At 34.8% G+C, this 19,825-nt stretch overlaps 1 protein-coding gene across 1 annotated transcript in view; it reads right to left on the bottom strand.

The window, feature by feature from the left end:
• Positions 1-8,446: 8,446 nt before the first annotated feature.
• Positions 8,447-19,825, bottom strand: part of LOC309392639 (scavenger receptor cysteine-rich domain-containing protein DMBT1-like) — a 48,921-nt gene continuing 37,542 nt past the window's right edge. The window contains exons 13-18 of the mRNA XM_081954069.1: positions 17,881-18,040; positions 15,986-16,206; positions 14,971-15,143; positions 14,200-14,588; positions 10,213-10,484; positions 8,447-9,886 (exon numbers count right to left, since the gene is read on the bottom strand). Coding sequence (XP_081810195.1) covers positions 9,732-9,886; positions 10,213-10,484; positions 14,200-14,588; positions 14,971-15,143; positions 15,986-16,206; positions 17,881-18,040 — 1,370 coding nt within the window. The 3' untranslated portion in view covers positions 8,447-9,731. The remainder of the gene's footprint in view (positions 9,887-10,212; positions 10,485-14,199; positions 14,589-14,970; positions 15,144-15,985; positions 16,207-17,880; positions 18,041-19,825) is intronic.

Below are 19,825 nucleotides of genomic sequence, written 5' to 3'. Positions count from 1 at the left end.
CCCAGTACAACCTATTTAATTGTATTTATTTTGTACAATGACAATAAAGCCTATACTAAGTACTGTAACCCTGTCACTTCTGTTATCCAACCTTAACATTTCCCCTTTATGTATTTCCTGCCCTTTATTTAGCTATTTATTCTTCTTATTAGCATCCAGCCAGAATCCAAAGTGAGGCTCGTATAATCTGAAAAAAAATTAATGGAATTCTAAGTAATGCTTATAAATATTGGGACATAAATATTGGGTAATCTTTAATCACTTGTGTACTGTAAGTCAATCTCTTGATTGCATAGATATTCCTCTCAGATCAATATTCTGCAATAGCTTGAGTAATAAGTAAACTCAATCCAGACTGGAAAACAAAATGGCATTTGGTAGGCACTATAGAGTTGACTGACTGTATTATTGTGTGGAATTTAGATTAATCTACTTTACTTCTAGATGTAGAACAATTATCTACTACATTTGAGCTACAGGAATGAACATCTGTATACTTTCTGATATCCCTGGTATATTACACCATAATCTAAAGCATTTTGAAAAGATAGAAATGATTATATTCACACAAGAAATATATATACCAAACTTTACAATATTGCTTTATTCATTTTGTAAATACCAACTCACATATTGAGAATGATAGCTGAACATTTCCAAATTAAACATTTGGTTGATTATAGTGTGAGATTTGTTTTATACCAAATATGGCATGTATCAATCCACTTTGAATCTTGGTAATTACTATTAACTAATTACTGGGTTTTTGGCTTTATATCCTAGTGTTTAAATATACATATGATGTTTTGCATATGATATCTATTGTAGCAGGTGTGTCAAACTCGCAGCCCATGGAACGGACGCGTCACGCGCTGGCCACAGCCACATCTGGTTTAGCGAAGGGAGGAAAAGTCACAGTATGTCATGTCATGACGCTGTAATGATGCGTGTTTGACACCCCTGTATCAGCATATATTGTTATAGGAATTATAAACCTATCCTGTAAATAGTAATAAACGAACGAGTCCTTCCATTTAAGAAAGACACAGAATTTAGGTAAAATACTCTTCTCCTATCTAGCATAATAATTCTGATTGAAATGATTGGAATGTTTATTCAAAGATATTTAGATGGATACTGAGTTGAAGAAGCTTATGGCATTTCAATTTACAATAAAATCAGAATTGGTAAATATTCATGGAAAAGCAGTACACATATTTCTGAAATGTATACCATTTTTGTTCTATTAATTTGATCTCATTTGTCTTTTATACATTTTAACCATTCTTGCAATATATCTTGAATAAAATGAAAAGAATATAGAACGCCACATAATTAACTTTAATTACAAATTCTAAAATAAGGCCAAATCATTCTAAGAGGTTTTTAGTCCTGGATTCATTATCTTTACACAGCAATTCTTAAGGCATCAGCCTTAGCCATATTGCATCAGATCTATTGAATCGGGCACCCAAAGCATGGTCTTCATCCCACCCCAAGTAGCTTCATGGAGGTTTATTCTTCACATTGGGCAATTATAGAAAAAGAAGAGAAAAAATTGTATTTACATTACTACAATAATAACAGCATGATAAAATGTGGCAATTAAGCATAAGTGCATTTTTATTTCACATGTTTGCTACTCTTATGGCAGAATGGCTTCTTATCACCATCTGCTGGCATAAGTTAAGAAGAAGACCTTTCAAGGGCTGACCAATATTTTTTCTAACATCCATTCCAGCTACATCTTAGCTCCTGGTTTTGCTATCAAATTTGTGATTTTGTGGGTTTTTAGAATAATAATTTAAATCAAATTATTTTTCAATATAATTATCATTTAAGGAAGGAAGAAGGAAGGAAGGTCTAATCAACATTTGACTGAGCAATTAGTACTACATTGGCTGAATTAATCATTGATATCCTTGATTTTTAATTAGAAATTCTTTATTCCATCATCTATCATAAGACGAAATCAGTATGTGCTACTGCAGAATCAATATATAATATACGTGCAACAAGCTGTGCTTAAATCTGTTACTAAGTTAGGAAAACCCCTAGCCTTATAATGCCCTTTTTATTACATAAAAGTGGAAAAGCTACCCTGATTACATCTTATGCTGAAGATATATTTCTCAGAAATGTTCTTTTAGGGAAAATATGATGAATTGAGTAGTCTGTGGCTCCTGCTGATAGAATCACAAAACTGAGACAATAATCAAAGCAAACAAGTTAGCCAGGTCTATCTTGTCCTTCTGCTTTCAGTGAAATTCATAACTTAATGCCATTCAAGTGTCTCAATTCAATTTCTGCTATTTAGTTATTTCTACGTAAGTAAAGTTCTGGTTCAATTATGACTAACATTAGCTAATTATTGAGTCTACCCACAACCTGTAGACCAACTTTATAGTCTGACTGATGAAATAGGTTTCAATAAATCATAACTGTCCCAGACAGTAGCACCACTTAGGAGACTTTAGCTGATTTTGGAGACTCATAGTCCAGTACTTGGATAGGGGTTACCTGTTAATCCTATGGCTTTTAGCTAGATTAGGAAGGGAAGGGGATCTCAAAAAGAAATATCCACAATGTTCCCAAGAAAACTGCAGTAGACTACATTCTAGTCATTGCTAGAATGACTAAAATGACAACTACATTGTAATCATTGCTTTAAAATATTTAAATAGCCTGTTTTTCAGTTCTTCATTATTATTTAGCTCATTTCCAACCTTATATAAGGAGAGAATGAAATAGGTATGCCTTTCAGGGGTCCTTGGTACTCTCTGAGCACTGATAAACACTCTGAGCACTGATGTTGTTACCTAGTTTGTCTAATAAATCATCTGCAAGAAAGCAACCAAGCTCACCAAGGACCCTTCATTTCAACCCTGAGTTACAAATATTCTCCTTTGTTGGTACCAAGTATCTCTTTGCCCACATCAAACCCCGCATATTACCTGTGGCTGAAAGTAGCAGCACCCAAAGAAAAATCAGTGTGTGATCCATCTTGGGGGAAGATTCCAAGAATTTAGAACAGTAATCCTGTGGCAGGGATCATCTGTGAATATATACAGTTCAGAATCTGAAACTTGATCTGCATTTTTTTCTCAACAGCTCAGATGAAAAGGAAGTGATCTGGAAATTACTTCAAGATGACAAACAATGTTTGTTAAACAGTGCCAACATTATAGGTGCATACAAATGATATTTTCCTTATCTTTTAATTTCTATATTTGTTTAATACTCTATATTGTTTATTGTGTAAATAGTCTTGAAAATGAAGCCCAGATTCGTCATCCTGTTTCCTCTTTTTTGGGGGTAAGAGATATTTTCCAGGAAGAAAGCAGGCAAAAATCTAAGGATTTCAGGTGGTATCAAATGAATTGTAACAGAATACCATAAATCCTCCTAACTACTATGCGTATATGGCAATATTCTTCATATCCAAGGGGATTATAAAATTGTGGCATGTTTGGAAGAGACCACATAAGAGGGCATTTTCCTTCAGTTGCATCATAGAATTTGACTCCTGACATTACTTCAGTATGTTCAAAGGGAAATTGGTTTTCTCTCTTTAAAGTACAAAATACTCCAATCTGTATTACAAACCATTTCTGATATTTTAAGGACTTTCATATTTATTTGGTGAAAACGCATGAGAATTTGCAAAGATTCTCCCAGATTCACCTTAAGTAGATCATTTTCCTTTTGTCATACCTCATCGAGGCTGCATTCTGTATAACTCCTGCTTAGGCATTAGAACTTAACAGGATTTTTATATACACCAAGGAACAGAGTAATGCACGTTCTTCCTCCATCCCTGTCCTATCTCAGAGGTAGCAATAGAATTAGGTATTTTGGCTGCTAGCAAAATCAAGGTTATAATACAGTTAAACACCCACAGGAATTTGAAGGCAGAGATTGAACCCAAGGTTGTTTGCACACAGGTTTTGTGAGAGTCAATGCAAATGGCTATTAAGCAAAATAAAGTGGTCAGTCTGAGTCACAAACTGAAAAAGATGTCAAGCTTAAAAAGACCAATCAGCCAATATCATCCCACTCAGTTTCTTAAAACAGCTGTTTCAATGTATCTGTAACAAGAATTGCTCCTTCATAAACATTGTATTGAGAAAGTCCACAGAGTATCTAATTATAAAAGCAGTCATCTCGTTGGGCATAGCTTTGATGGGACATGCAATGCTGCTAACAAACGGGAAGTAACTGTGCTGTGATTCTAGAAGCAATGCACGGTGAAGAACAGCAAGTTCTCCTTTGGATTTAAGTGAGATTTTTGGGTGTGTGCCTTCCTGGCTAAAAGTATTCTTACACAGTTAGTCTGAGAGTTTAGAGAAAAGGCTTCAGTGAGTGAGTGAGTGAGTAAATAAATACAGTAAACGAATAAAGTCTACAAAACATGATCAAATGCTATTGTATAGACTTTTGATCCAACATTGGCTGTTGGCAATTGAGCATTTATAAAACCAGAGTTCCTGGGATATGATTTAACTCTAGCTGCCAACAAATATGGAAGTTCATTCAGGAGCATATACTTATATTACTATGTTTCTGGTTTAAACACTCAAATGCCTATGCTGCCTGAGTTTAACAACTTTTCACTGAGACCTTATGTCTCACTGTAATCTGACCCTGAACCTTCCTTTGCAGAGTTCCCAGAACTGACTTTATACATGATACCTGAGGTCTTCTTTCAATGAGATTCTTCTGGGGATCTATCAGAGTCACCAGAAGTTCTAAGCGCTTCCAAGAGGAGAATTCATCACAGCAAATGTGGAAATGTGTGGCATCCATACTAAGCTGGGTGACTGTTGCCCAAGTTTCAATATCCTGTTCAGGCTGATGATATGTATACAATCCCATAGATAGAACTTGTATTACTTGTTTTTTAAAAGTGTATCATTTCATCCTTCCCCATATTTGATCTTGTCTAAGAGAGCAGACTATGGAGAAATAGTAATCAGTACCAATAGAATAAATCAAATATTTATTTCAGTCCTTGTTCCTTGTATCCTTGTATAGGTAGACCACACTGAGAATACTACATCCAGTTTTGGTCACCACACTATAAAAAATATGTTGAGACTCTAGAAAAAATGCAGAGGAGAGCAACCAGGATGATTAGGGGACTGGAGACTAAAACATATGAAGAACGGTTACAGGAACTGGACATGGCTAGTCTAGTGAAAAGAAGGACCAGGGGAGAATGTCAGGGTTCCAAATAGCATCCAAAAGTAAATCAGAGTCCGAGGTAAAGGTTTCTTCAAAGTTCCAATTTATAAAGAGAGCCATGTTGGCACATCTGGGAAAACCCGAATCTGAAAGCTTCCAGGTTTTCTCACCCAGTTTAAAGTTCAAGATCCTGCCCCAATACCCACAAATCCATCACATGGTCTAATCTTCCACTGTCACCAAGACAGAGTCCACCCATCCAATTCTGGCCAGGTGCAGAGACAAAGGATGACCTGGAGTTTCTAAAATAATGTTATTATGGCTACATATCACCCAATTCCATATAATCCCCCCTCCCATTTTCCCACAATAGAAAATGAATAGTAGAAATAGCAGTATTCCTATATTTGAGGGGCTGCCACAGAGAGGAGGGGGTCAAACTATTTTCCAAAGCACCTGATGGCCAGACAAGGAATTATGGATGGAAACTGACCAAAGAGAAATTCAACCTAGAAATAAGGAGGAACTTTCTGACAGTGAGAACAATTAACCAATGGAACAGCTTGCCCTCAGAGGTTGTGGGACCTCCATCACTTGAGACTTTCAAGAAGAGGTTGGGCTGCCATTTGTCAGAAATGGTGTAGGGTCTCCTGCTTGAGTGGGGGGTTGGACTAGATGACCTATAAGGTCCCTTCTAACTCTGTTATCTGTTATCTGTATCTATCAATTTTTATTTTTAAAATAAATTTATAAATTTTATTTAGTTTATAAAAAAACTCAAGGTGCCAAGCATCAGAGTATATTAGACCATTTCACGAAGTATATAAAGATATATTGATGATATATGATAGATAGATAGATAGATAGATAGATAGATAGATAGATAGATAGATAGATAGATAGATAGAGATAGATAGATAGATAGATAGATAGATAGATAGATAGATAGATAAGATTTTACAGATGGATGATAGAAAGAGATGATAGATCTATGTAGACAGATAGATGATAGATAGATGATAGATAGATACTGTAAATAGATAGACAGACAGATGAGTATAAATAAGAATGGTATAAATCCATTTTTGCTTGTAGGAATAGTTTAATACACAGCTGTGATCTCCTCGAAATTCTTTTGTGTTAGTTAGTAGATCCATCTTACATGTTGAGATACAACACTACAAAGATAGGAAGTCACAGAGAAAGAAAGAAGTTGACATAGAAAAAGTGGCATTCAGATGCCTTCTGAATCCTTCCTCAATTCTTAAAAGCACTTTGAGTCACTGTCCATAAGAGTTAATAAAGCACTTATTCTTAGGAGAATTAAATCTACTCCAAACAATCAGAGTTAAGATGAATTCTCAGTTGTTTTGACAAGAATGTTAATTTTCCATTAGGTCTAACAAAAGCAAAGATAATAGCAGGCCACATTAAATAAGAGCTAAAAAAAAACATTGATTTTTAAATTTATTGGCCATCCAACCCTAGACAATGTGGAGAACTCATCATTTTGAAAACAGAACTTTCTAGGGAAACACTAAATAGTCCAATATCCTCCTTCTCCCTTAGAATTCATTGGTCCAACTATTCCAGGAATTGTTACTTGTTTTCCAGAAGTAGTTCTTCGAAATGTAACATTTTGAAATGTCCTTTTTCAGGAACGGAGCATTTCCAGAGCACTGCAAACCACTCTGTTCTAGAAGTTTAACTTCTAAAAACCTTCCAGAGTAACCTCAGAGTAATTAGATCAGCATATTCCAGAATAAACATAAAATGTTCTGTTTTTCCCTGAAATGCTCCAGTTCGGGAATGAATATTACACATAGTACAAATAATCTTAGAAATTTTTAATGTCTTAAATAATTTGGAAGGCATAAAATAATTAACCAACTAGTAGCTGCTCATATCCAAGAATATTCTCCATCCATGGAAAAGAAGTTGCAATGTTTATATTGCCTACGAAAACCTCAGAAGAATTAAAGCTGTTGAGTCCTTATAGCAATTCAAATCGTGATTTAAAAACAGCTATATGGTGTGATATTCAGAATGATATCTGCTGTGACTGAACTCTGATTCTGTGAGGTAATTCAATCCCAACTTCATTGAACTAAAGTTTCTTCTGAAAGATTTCAGATCCTATTAATCCTGGCCATGCTTATTGCTGAATATTTATTTATTGCTGGATGCTTATTATGGATATTTGTGCGTAGTCTCTTAGTAGTCATCCATTCATCAAATTGATACAATATAATGCAAAAGCAGAGATAATTGCTTTTCAACTGCATTTCAAAACTGCTAAATCAAGGAAGAGGTAGCAATAATACAATTTTTTGAAGCCAAGTACTAAGTAAGGCAAAGATGGAAGACATACTTATGTTGGCATGGAAAAGATAAAGTGGTACAGAAAGCTAAGAATGGAAAATTGTATGATTACTTAATGAATAAATAAATAAGGAAGAGGTTTGAAGGCAGTTCAAGGAGAAGTCAAGGCCTTGGCACTTCAAGTGCCAAAGAAAAAATGAGAAATCACTCAAGCAAATTTGTTAATCTAAAACAAACTAATCTTTATCAGCTGCAAAAAAAATATTTACAAGGAAATTCACTAGTTTTTCTTCATCGACGTGAATGTGAGCATAGTAAGGGTCAGTTATGGTGAAATATATTGAGGCACACACACAACCAAGGAACGCCGATCTCTGATCTTTTTAAACACAACTTTAAAAAACATCTTCTAGATATATTGATGAAAATTCTCAGTCATCCAGGTAGAGTACTCTGGAAGTAGATTCATGACAACTGGACTTCTTTTCTTGTTGATTCAAAACATTTTGCTGCATATCCAAGTAGCTTCTTCAGTCTTATTGACACTGAAGAAGCTACTTAGATAAGCAGCAAAATGTTTTGAACCAACAGGAAAAGAAGTCCAGTTGTCATGAATCAACTTTCAGATGTCTTATAGATAGTTCTACTTAATTCTGTAAGTGTATTGATCCTTTGCTACTTAACACATTGCTGTCAATATGTGTAACATGTTTTAAACAGTTGTTGAGTGAAATTCAGGAGACCACTTAAGTAACAAGCTAACAATGGAAAAATATTTTTAAATGCATTGAAATGAAAACAGACACCCTGCTTCTTGAAAAAGAACTTCATGTACATGCAATTCCAATGACTTCACTCTTAAAACTGTTGTTGAAGAATAGGGAAGAATGATGCATGAGCCTTTATTCTCCTTTATTTGAGAAAGCACAGAGATTTGGGGTGTAGGAACATTTTTTAAAATGAAAATTCTCCATTTATTGGACGGAGGCCTATTTAAAAATATACATATCTAAATTCAGCAGGAATAAAGCAACTTCTTCCTTTTCAACTTTGCACCTACTTTTAACACCCTTGAGGGGTTCTGGGGGCTCTCTGAGCTGGAACATTTTCTTACAGACATTTCATTGTTCAAACTAGACATCATCTAGTTGTGCTGATAATGTTACCTAGTTTGGATTAATGAAACATCTTCAAGAAAACAACCAAGCTCAGAGAGCACCGAGGACACCTCATTTCAACCCTGAACTACAGATATTCTCCTTTATTAGTATAACTTTTTTTTTTCACTCTGTCTAGTTCTTCCAGGGGTGCTACGGATTATATTCAAGTATGTGTTTCCAACAATATAATCATCATACTCTCCATAGCCCTTTCTTACCAGGATCCAGGAGCATCTAACTGTGCATCTTTTTAGTCAGCTGAATAAATAACCATAATATTACAGGACATACTTTGGAAAACCACACATTTCTCATATTCTTAGGAGTTTACAATATAACTTTTTTTGAAACCCTTCCTGGTGTTGTTCGGTGAAGAGTACAGCCCTGTGGGTTGCCTTGAGGGACTATCTGATCAAACGTTGACTCTTGGCAAAAGATTTGACTAGCTAACCATGCTGTTCTTTGAGAAATAATCATTAGACTACATTGCCTGATTTTTGTTTAATCACTAGAAATACTTGGCAGTTCGGAAAAATGCATCAATATTTTCTTGTTGCTGCTGTACCTGATTAATAATTTCCCAGCTGTACTATTATATTCTGGGTTGGGCCACTCTCTTTCAACACTTTTTTCTCAGAGTTAAGCTAGCCAGACTGGATATAACTTGATAACAATTGTAGAACTTTTAGAAACAAGCTTCCTACTAGAGTGAAATTGTATTTTATTTAGTTAAATAGCAAGAATAAAAATAAGAGATGTGTTTGTTGCATATCTTTGTCCTGGACTGGGAAGAGCTGAAGAGACATTTAAATCATTCGTGTGTTCATGAATATAACAAATTGCCATAGAAATGTATTCTTCAGGTTGCTACTATAAATGTAATGAACTTTTCAAGTCCGTATTTTCTCATTCTTAACTTTAATGTAAAAGGAAAATCAACCTAAATCACAAGAATGTTAATATATCAGAGAAATATTGGTGTTGCTGTTGAGGACACACTCCATCCAATAATTAAGTGCATCACAATTAACTCAGCACTGGCTTATAACAGAAGCTTTTAAGTCTTCACATTATCTCATATGGAATTGATCTTTTCCACTTGATTTTCAGAATAATTCCTGCAAGAGTCATGGCAATGACTGCAAGGACAGCAGCACCAATAATGTAAGGTACATGGGAGTCAGGAGTTGCCAAATTTTCCTGGACTTCTGGCTTTGCTTCTGCAAAAAAAAAAAAAAAAAATCAGAAGAAAACGATGGTACATCATCTGCTTGAATTGTGATAGAAAAACATCCCAGAAATTAGTGGTCAATTAATCATAAGTCAATTTGCATATAACCGAATTGAAAATTATTCATCAGGAATAAGGAATGCTACAGGACAGGCAGCGGTAATCAGGACTGTGGTTATAGTCAGTAATTTCAAATTATTTCTTGCTTTCTAGCAATTCTCCCAATTTTTTCATGCTGCTTGCTCTATCATTTTGAAAGAACTGAGTGGCACTGATTATTTTTAGAACTATGAAAGAAGTTTTGATTCAGTTTACCAAAGTTTCTGTTCTGAACACCATCCTTCACAACTTCAATGGGGCCAATAATGACATCTAGGTTTTCCTGATAGGAGCTTGTATCTCTCTTGGATCGGGGCAGACAGCCTCGATTACATCTTGAGGAATAGTCATTGGATCTGCAAACCACCACTTTACACTGCAGGTAAACTGATGGGTGCCTGCCCATGAAGGAAAAGGCTTGGAAGGAAAAGCGAAGAATGTTTCTATAGGGGGAGTAGTGAGTCTGATAAGTAGATTCTTTGACACACCTGCATGAAAATAATAATAAAGGAAGATTTATTGTCATTAATTAGCATGCCAGTTATTGCATTTATTATATTCTAATGTATACAATTTATTTTCCATAATTTTCACATTAAAATAACCCAATGCAATGAATGTGTTGTGTATGGAAGTAAAAATAAAATAGCATCCCGTATAATATTGATACATCCAATTGAATCCATTTATGTCAGTGCCCAAATAATGAACTTTCTCTGAGAGAGTCTTAAAAACATCTGAATATGAAAAATATCACTTTATTTGAGTTCCAGCACTGGCATCTATGAGAAGGGAAGTCAAAACAGACAAGAGTGTTATTGTGACTTTGATGCATTACAAAAGGGTCTTGATCGTCTCCTTGCCTCTTTTGACATCCCCTTCCCCTTCCCTGGATGCCATCATCCCAATGAATACCTCCAATATTTCAGACACAGTATTTCAGGGGTGTCCAAACTTGGGAACTTTGGACACCCCTGCAGTATGTTATTAATTTCTCACATTTGAATTGTTAATATTTAGAAGTGCTGAACATGCTTTGGCAACACAAGAAAACAATCACATAATTGCAAATGTCATCTAATTAAGTGAATTTGTATTCATTTCAGACCAGATACATACATACACACATAAATCAACTTATGAAAATCATTATTTACAATATGTTCTAGTGGCTGCTATCCCCAATGACACTCGCAAATAGTACAGAATTTCGTGGGAAATCAAGACAATTCAGAAAAAGAAAACCAGCTTTGAATAACTGAGACATTGGAATCTTTCTCTTGACCTTCTTCAAGACATCTATTTATACATTGTTGAAGAAAGAAGTAATGTGCCAGGAAAAAATAAATAAATAAGTAAAATTCTTAAGTGTAGAGCTTTTGTTTATACTAAGATGTAACATATTTTATATCAGATGACCCTTCCTGGGAAATTCAATTTATCCAATAAATGTACAGAGGGACTTATAGTTTTCACTTATTAATTACTGCTATGCACACAATTTAAACCATAGTCCTGTTTATTATGTTATAATCTTGTTTCACGTATTTTATTAATCTTCTTAGGCTGCTTTTTATCCCATTTGCTAAGCTAAGTGGAAAAACTAGCCAAGCTTAACTGACCTCAGAAAGCTAAGCAAGATTTTGCCTGCTGGTATTATTCAGAGAAAACTACATGGATAGGTCAATAGGTTCACTAAGAATCAAGCACCACTCATGGCATAGTTCAAATTTACCCTATATGATTTAGAGTCTTTGGTCTTATCAGACCTCAAGAATATCACAACCATGATTAGGTTGCATGTAAAAATCATGCTCTGGTTTGCCAACCTGAAGGCATAAATGAAGGCTCTGATTAAGTGCCACTGCTTCTGGGTAATGTTCAGCATATGATATTTTACTGTTCTTTCGATTTTAAGTTTTCTCAAGAAAAGTAAAAGATGCATAGCAACTTGATCTTTATCATGTCAATTCAAAATAGACATAATGCCAGAACAAATAAACTTTAAATTTTGATGAAAAAGACTATCCAAACTACTTGCCAAATGATTTGTCAATACACATATATTCTGATTCAGAATTATTTACCAGGAACAAGGAACACTGCAGTGGTTCGGTTTCAGAAATGAATAAAAGTTTCACATGTAACCCATGTCACTGGAATGCCTTCTGATTTTAATCTCAAGGAAATATTGCTGTAATTAAATTCTTTAAGGTCAAAATCCACAGATGGCCCCTTGGCAGCATGCTACAGACTGTACTCCAAGATGTACTTTGGCTGATGAAAGCCAGAATTATGTTTGACTTAATTTAATGGACATATATGTTTGATGTAAATAAGTCCCTTATTTAAGAATTTCCCTTCTGTGGCATTAACAATGACAGTCTTATAACAATCTGTGATGGTCTACAGGAAACAATATAAAATTCAAGAGTCATCTATTGTTTTTAGGATCTTGGATTGCATATTCCTGGTTTAAATGTAGCTACTTTAAAAACAGTTGACTGGTTAAATAAGGCAAAAGGAAAGCAAAAGCAGAGAGAATGAGAGAGAGAGGTGAACAAATGAAAATCTATGCTATCTGGATCTCTTTATCAAAAGGCCCAGAACTTTCTAGAGTACTCAGGATTCCTGGATAATTAGCACAGATATTCCCAATGGAAGGGCCTTTGGTTATTTCCGCTTTAAGCCTTTGCCTTTTGTATGTATGTATATATATATATATGCTGGTTTTGTTGTATTCGGGTCTTTTCCCGTGTAAGGTTGAGATTGGGGCCCACGCTTGAAGATGGCAGGTGAGATCCTGCCGAAACGTTGCAAAGACAATCTCAACCTTACACGGGAAAAGACCCGAATACAACAAAACCAGCATATATATATATATTTTATATACATATATATATATATATATATATATATGTATGTATGTATGTATGTATGTATGTATGTATGTATGTATGTATGTATATATATATATATATATATATATATATATATATATATATATATATATATATATATATATATATATATATATATATATATATATATATATATATATATATATATATATGCTGGTTTTGTTGTATTCGGGTCTTTTCCCGTGTAAGGTTGAGATTGTCTTTGCAACGTTTCGGCAGGATCTCACCTGCCATCTTCAAGCGTGGGCTCAAAATGTGGGCTTAAAATGGGAACGGAGCTGTCGTCTTTCTGTAAGTCTTGGTGGGAGGGGATGGGGTGCTGGCTTTGTTTCAGTAAGTGGAATGATTGGTTGTGTGGTTGTATCATGATTGGTAGATTGGTGCTGATTGGTGCAGGTTGTGTGTGCATTGTTGTTTTGTATTTTAACAGCTTGGGTGGTGGGTGGTGTTCTTTTGTTGGCTAGGGCTGGTTTCCAGATGTTTGGTAGGCGGGAGGTATCATCACGTTTGTTCATGCTGTGGGTGTGTGTATATATATATATATATATATATATATATATATATATATATATATATATATATATATATATATATATATATATATATATGTGTGTGTGTGTGTTGTAATTGTACTGATAAATAAATAAAGGCCACAGTATATATACACACACACACACACACACACACACACACACACACAGTTAGCAGAATAGAGATGGAAAGTAGAACATTAGGTGAGCTACATCATGATGGAAGTAAAGTGGTAGATGGGAATGATATTAGTAACGCTTTTGTGGCTTACCACATTCAAGCCCATAGCAAAAGTGAATCCTCTGCAGAAAATTTAACACAAATTAGGGACAAATCCCTATCCTCCTATATGAGGGGAAAATTTTAAGGTCAGAATGATCCTGAGATTTCAAATGTATTACAAATAATTTTCTGTTAGATATGGTCTAGTATAACTGTGCAATATTTCTAGAAATTTTGGCCTGCCATAATGTTATGTAGAATTACGTTACATGCAAACTTCAAAACTTCCAGAATTATGTTACATGCAAACTCCAAAAGAGAGGGAGAGAATCCTATTGACATGAAGACACAATTGCAATGGGATTGTGAATATTGTTTCTGGTCTGATCTACCTAGCAGGATTGGGCATATTTTAATTATCAAATAACGATACCGTATAGATATTTGGAAAACTAAAAGCAAACAAAATTAATGTACTTCCACATTTTCCCACAAAACCAAATAGTCTGAAAGAAGATGAAGTCCTTACCCATTCCTGATAATATCATAAGTTAGGGTTGTAAAATCATTGTAATAGGGTGATGCTGTACAAGTATCCAAAAACAGCTGCAGGTTGGAATCAGAACTGTAGAGATAAGCTTGTAAATATAACCTTTGATTTAATACGACATAATAAGGCATATTGTTCACTGGTTTCCAGAAGGATGAGTCATAAAATGTAAGGTTCACACTATATTGGCCATATTGCGTTTCATTGATCTCTTTGGTTTGCTGAGCGATATACACTGTCTCTATCCAAGTGTTTTGAAGCATCTTGCAGTTGACATGCACAAGAAGATCTGGTATCCTTCTTATGATGTGTTGTGAAGGGGCAATTGCTGAGATTTCATTTGAATATGTAATCGTATCGACATCAACCTGTTTGAAACATGAAGCAATTGATATAAGACCTTTTTAATTTGGGCCAATCATGTTAGAGATGCTATAACAATATTGACTGTGCCAATAGATGTTGGCCAGAAGGCATTCCCATATTCAAAACGCCCATGAAAAACTAATCTACACTGAGAGTATAGCTAAGAAAATAGAGAAATGATTGTCTACAGAGGAGCAAATGTTCCTATCAATCATTGTGCTTTGAGCTCCTGCTATTTGTCACAAACACATTTAAATTTGGAGCATTGTCCTAAATAAATCCCTGAATGATTGAATGCCCCCTACTTCTGCTTTAACGAAAAAAATGAAAGAATTAATGAATGAGTGAGTCATGCAGCAAAAATGTTCTAAGAAGTCTCCATACATCTCTTCTGGTCCGACAACCATTATATGGTATGTTGAATATAACATAATATTGTGTGATCCTCGGTCTGCAGTTTGGATCCATCAAGCTGACACTCCATGGATTATAGCCTTGAGAGTTCAGATAACTTCTGCTAATTACAGCTTCCATATAAGTCGGCTGACAAGCAAGAGCTGTCAAGGAGGAAAAAGAAATCTTATTGCTGCACTGAAATACATACAGTATGTATGGCAATAATTTATTATTATGCTTGTTTTATGAATCTAACACCACCTCAGCACAAAATAACATTTTGCCTGCCAAATAATTTTACAGATTCTGCATTTTAATAACTTTTGCTTTAAATTGAAAGCAGGTCAGAAAGATGCTTTCCAGGCAACCATAAAAAACAGTCTCTAGGTCTTGCCCACCATACACCACACATGTCTACATCAGGATACTGAACTCATTGGGCATAGTTCTGCTTGACTTCTTTTATATCTAACTCCATTCTTAAAGGTCTGTCAAAAACTGAAGGTGAAATATATGACCAAAATGCTTATTCTCTGAAGCACATAAACTGAAAGCTCAAAATAATCAAGAACACTAAGTTGATTAATTGGAATTGGAATACTTTTTCATGGCATTATGATCATAGTGCAACAAAATCTTTGCTAAGAATCAGCTTCTGAAATTTGGCTCGAAGTTAGGTATTAGATCACATGAAAATCACATAATAGCCACTCTACAATATAAATCTTAGTTGTTTGAAACTACACATTTCCTTATTCCAAGGATATTCACATTTTGTTCAACTGTCTAATATGTAGGTACCATTGTCTGTGCGTATAGGTATGTGGTTCAAACCTATTCTACCTTACAAACCTTCCATTAGGGTACACCAAAAGAAAGAATTAAAAACTAATTTAATTTTGTCTCATTATGCCACGATTAAATAAGATGCTAAGAATTCTCATAAAATTCTAAATATTCAAAAGGTCAGTAAATGAAAAATGAATGACAATGTTATACTTACTTATGTTTTGATCTGCAGAGGTGCTGTAATAGTTTGCAAAGAAGCCTCTTCTTGTAACGCTACCATCACTATGGAATTTTACCGTCATCATATTGGAACTTGATGTAAAAGTCTGATAGTAGCCGTAACAAATTCTCCCAAGCAGTGAGGCAGTATGGAGAGGTCCATCATAGATTTCAATATAATCACAACGGCATCTGGATGTATTGCATTCTTCTAGCCTGGAAAGCAAAACAGGAATACTGTAATTCATACATTTACTCTGATACCCCAAGACAGAAGCTTTATTTTGTGTGTGTTAAGATAGTAAAATTCTCTCTGAGATTAGTCCTAGTAAAAGAAGACATAACAAAAATGATATTCGAACTTGGAACTTCCCAATTCATATAAGGTAGCCATTTTCAATTCTCTTCAACTGGTGAAATGGCCACTCACTAAGTAATCAATTAATTGTGGCGATGCTATTGGCAGTGGTAACGATGACAATTTATAACAAACAATAATTTGGATAAAAATGTTAATGTACTTGGCACAAAATTTGAATATATAACACTGACATATTAGTCCAATAACATGGAACTGGATATACTTTTTCCATGAAAATATTTTGGAATGGGTAAAATTCTAGAAATTCTTCTTTCTTCCAAAAAGTCACATTAACTATTTCATGAGGTTCTCCCTGCTACTTTAAAAGAAGAAAAAATGTATTGAAGAATAGGGTGTCAAGCCTGAATTTGATTGGGCTCATGGGAATGTTTGTTTCCTTGAGGATTCTGACATAAATTCAGTTTGACACAGTTTGGAGCTAAAGGGGGAAGAGCTGAGGAGGATAGAGACTTCAGCCAAAACAGCATAGGTAGTCCATGAGTCAAGTACATTCCAACGGCTGGCTGGCTGACTGGAAGAGGAGGAGAGATGACGCCAGGCAACCAGCTCTCATCTTGGTTGGACAATGTGACTGTTCGTTTGGGAAAATGAAAAAAAATATTACTTATATTGGGGTGGAAAGCCTGGGAACTTTCAGTACTGGCTTTCACCAATAGTGTGCCAAGATGATATATCTAAATAAATTTGTTCTTTGAGGAAATGCAATGCCTCGTAGTTCGATTTGTAATGGGTGTATTAATTGGAACCTGACATAGGATTTAACAGGACCTTTCAAAACTTGAGAAATCAAAGTCTGCACGTTGATTTAAGCATTCCTCCTCTTACCGCATCCCTTCTCAATATTTTTTGTCAGCTAACTTTGTATAAGCAGTAGATAGAAATTATTGAAATCATTTTCATATATTAATTTTTAGAGACTGAAAAAAATCCATTTAAACATTTCAAACGTTGGATCAAACTTTAGATTAGTTCCTCTCCATGTGTGGAGCCTGGACCTATTTTTCTTTCATTAAAGGCAAAGGTTCCCCTCGCACATATGTGCTAGTCGTTCCCAACTCTAGGGGGCGGTGCTCATCTCTGTTCCAAAGCCAAAGAGCCAGTGCTGTCTGAAGACGTCTTCGTAATCGGATGGAATGTTGTTACCTTCCCACCAAGGTGGTCCCTATTTTTCTACTTGCATTTTTTACATTCCTTTGAACTGCTAGGTTGGCAGAAGCTGGGACAAGTATTGGGAGCTCACGCCGTTACGCGGTGCTAGGAATTCGAACTACCAACCTTTCTGAACGACAAGCTCAGTGTCTTAGCCACTGAGTCACCCTACCCTTAACATGGTAGAAGCTAAACTTCTACCATGGCTTAACTAATTACCTCTGGCCAAATCCATTGCCTCAAGTTTACAATCTGATTGCATTTTGAAAAATGCACTCTGTAATGTGAGCTCATCTTCATCTATTTAATAAACCAGTCTCGGTATCGTGATGCATGCATTAAAAACAGCTTTAACTTACAGCAAATTCTGAAAGGAAAGTCTTATTTGGTAGTTGTTTTGAACTTGTATTTCCCATACACAGTCCACATTGTTTGGATAGTCAGAAGGATAATTTGGACTTTTAAATGATCCTGATGGATACCCAAGAAAACCACCACAAGGTTGTCTTGACACTGTTACTAAAAAGAAATCATAGAAACACATATTAGTATCATACAGGGCTAGGATTAGAAGAACCATATTATAAGAAAGATATAAATCTTTGAATTTTTCTTAAACTTAAAGTCTTGGTGCCTTCCACCTTTATGTTCTGAAGGAACCACAATGCCTAAAGCCCATAGTCACTTGTTTTGTGAAATGGGGAGATGTATAAACTAGATAGCTAATAACAATGAATTAATCTGAGGTGAGACAGAACTGGAATCCTATTCTATAAATTCTTTGGATTAAGGATAATTTTATCAATAATGCTTCCTAAACAGTTCTTATTAGAAACTAACAATTACATGGGTTTTGCTATTCCTATTCATCTGCTAAGAAAAAGGGAGCAAATATTTATGATCCAAAATCAGTTTCCATTTATAGAAAGAGAAACAGGAAGTCTGAATTTCCTCTATTTATTTATTTTTCTTAACATACGTATTAAAGCTTAAAAAAAAGCTATAAAAGAAACTAAATTACTCAGTTTTAATCACTGCTGCATTGAAAGTCAATATCTGTTTTACCAGTGCTATTTCTCTTCCTAAAGTTTGAAGTTTTCTAAATATCTAATGACATACAGAAGGTTGATTCTCTAAATGAAGTTGAAATACGGTAATAGAAACAATTATAATGTAATTAGATGTGATTTATTTTTTCTACTGTGTTACTTTTGTAATAAATCAACTGGGAAGAAAAAAGAGAGCATGAATTAACAACACAAATCTTATATAAAACAGATCAATCAGAGTCTATAAGATCACTTGGACTGTGATTCTGAAAATGCGCACCACGGAACCATGTGGTTTATATATGGGACTGAATTGTTTATAATTTATTTTATGTTAGGTTATAAAAGATAAAAAAATGAATCCAGGTAGTCCTCGACATACAACGGTTCATTTAGTGACTATTCAAAGTTACAACAGCATGGAAAAAATGGGCTTATGACCATTGTTCACACTTACCACTATTGCAACATTCCCATGATCATATGATCAAAATTTAGATACCTGATTCATATTTATGATGGTTGCAGTGGCCTGGACTCATGTAATCACCTTTTGTGATCTTCTGACAAGCCAAGTCAACAGGGAAGTCAGATTCATTTAACAACCATGATACTAATTTAATAATTGCAGTGATTCACTTAACAACTGTGGCAAGAAAGATCATACAATGGAGCAAAACTCACTAAACTGTCTCACTTAGCAACGTAAATTTAAGGTTCAATTGTGGTCGTAAGTTAAGGACTGCCTACATACCTAATAGCAGCAAAATAAATTATCTAAAGTCAGAAACCATAGTTTCATTAGATAATAATACAAAGGATTTGGAGACTAAATATAAAATTTATTCATGGTTTGGGAGATTTCTTCAATTTTATATCTACAATAATTTGTATGATAGGGAAGACTGTAAGACAATGAATATCCCAAGTACACTTACTTTGAGTACTTTGATCAAAGGAGTACTTAATAATACCAGGAAACAGCCAAATACATCTGTTTATACTAAGTACACTTCCTCAAAGACAGCATTCCACGTGTATTTATTTCAAAAAGTTGATATGCTGCTCTGAGCAGTTTACAATAGTACTATACATAAACAGCATTAAGGAAGGCCATGTTTTGTTCTGCCACTTTTGCTTATTAATTGGCTCATGATTTAGAGGGGCTTCTGGATTCATAGCTCTTGATGAGAAAGCAAATAGCAGCTCAGTCAAGAGGGGCTTTCTCCACCTCACTTGGTGCAAAACATATGAC

The sequence above is a fragment of the Natrix helvetica genome, assembly GCF_964273705.1.
Source record: "Natrix helvetica genome assembly, chromosome: 5".
Taxonomy (NCBI): Eukaryota; Metazoa; Chordata; class Lepidosauria; order Squamata; family Natricidae; genus Natrix; species Natrix helvetica.
This window is presented reverse-complemented; position numbering and strand designations above follow the sequence as displayed.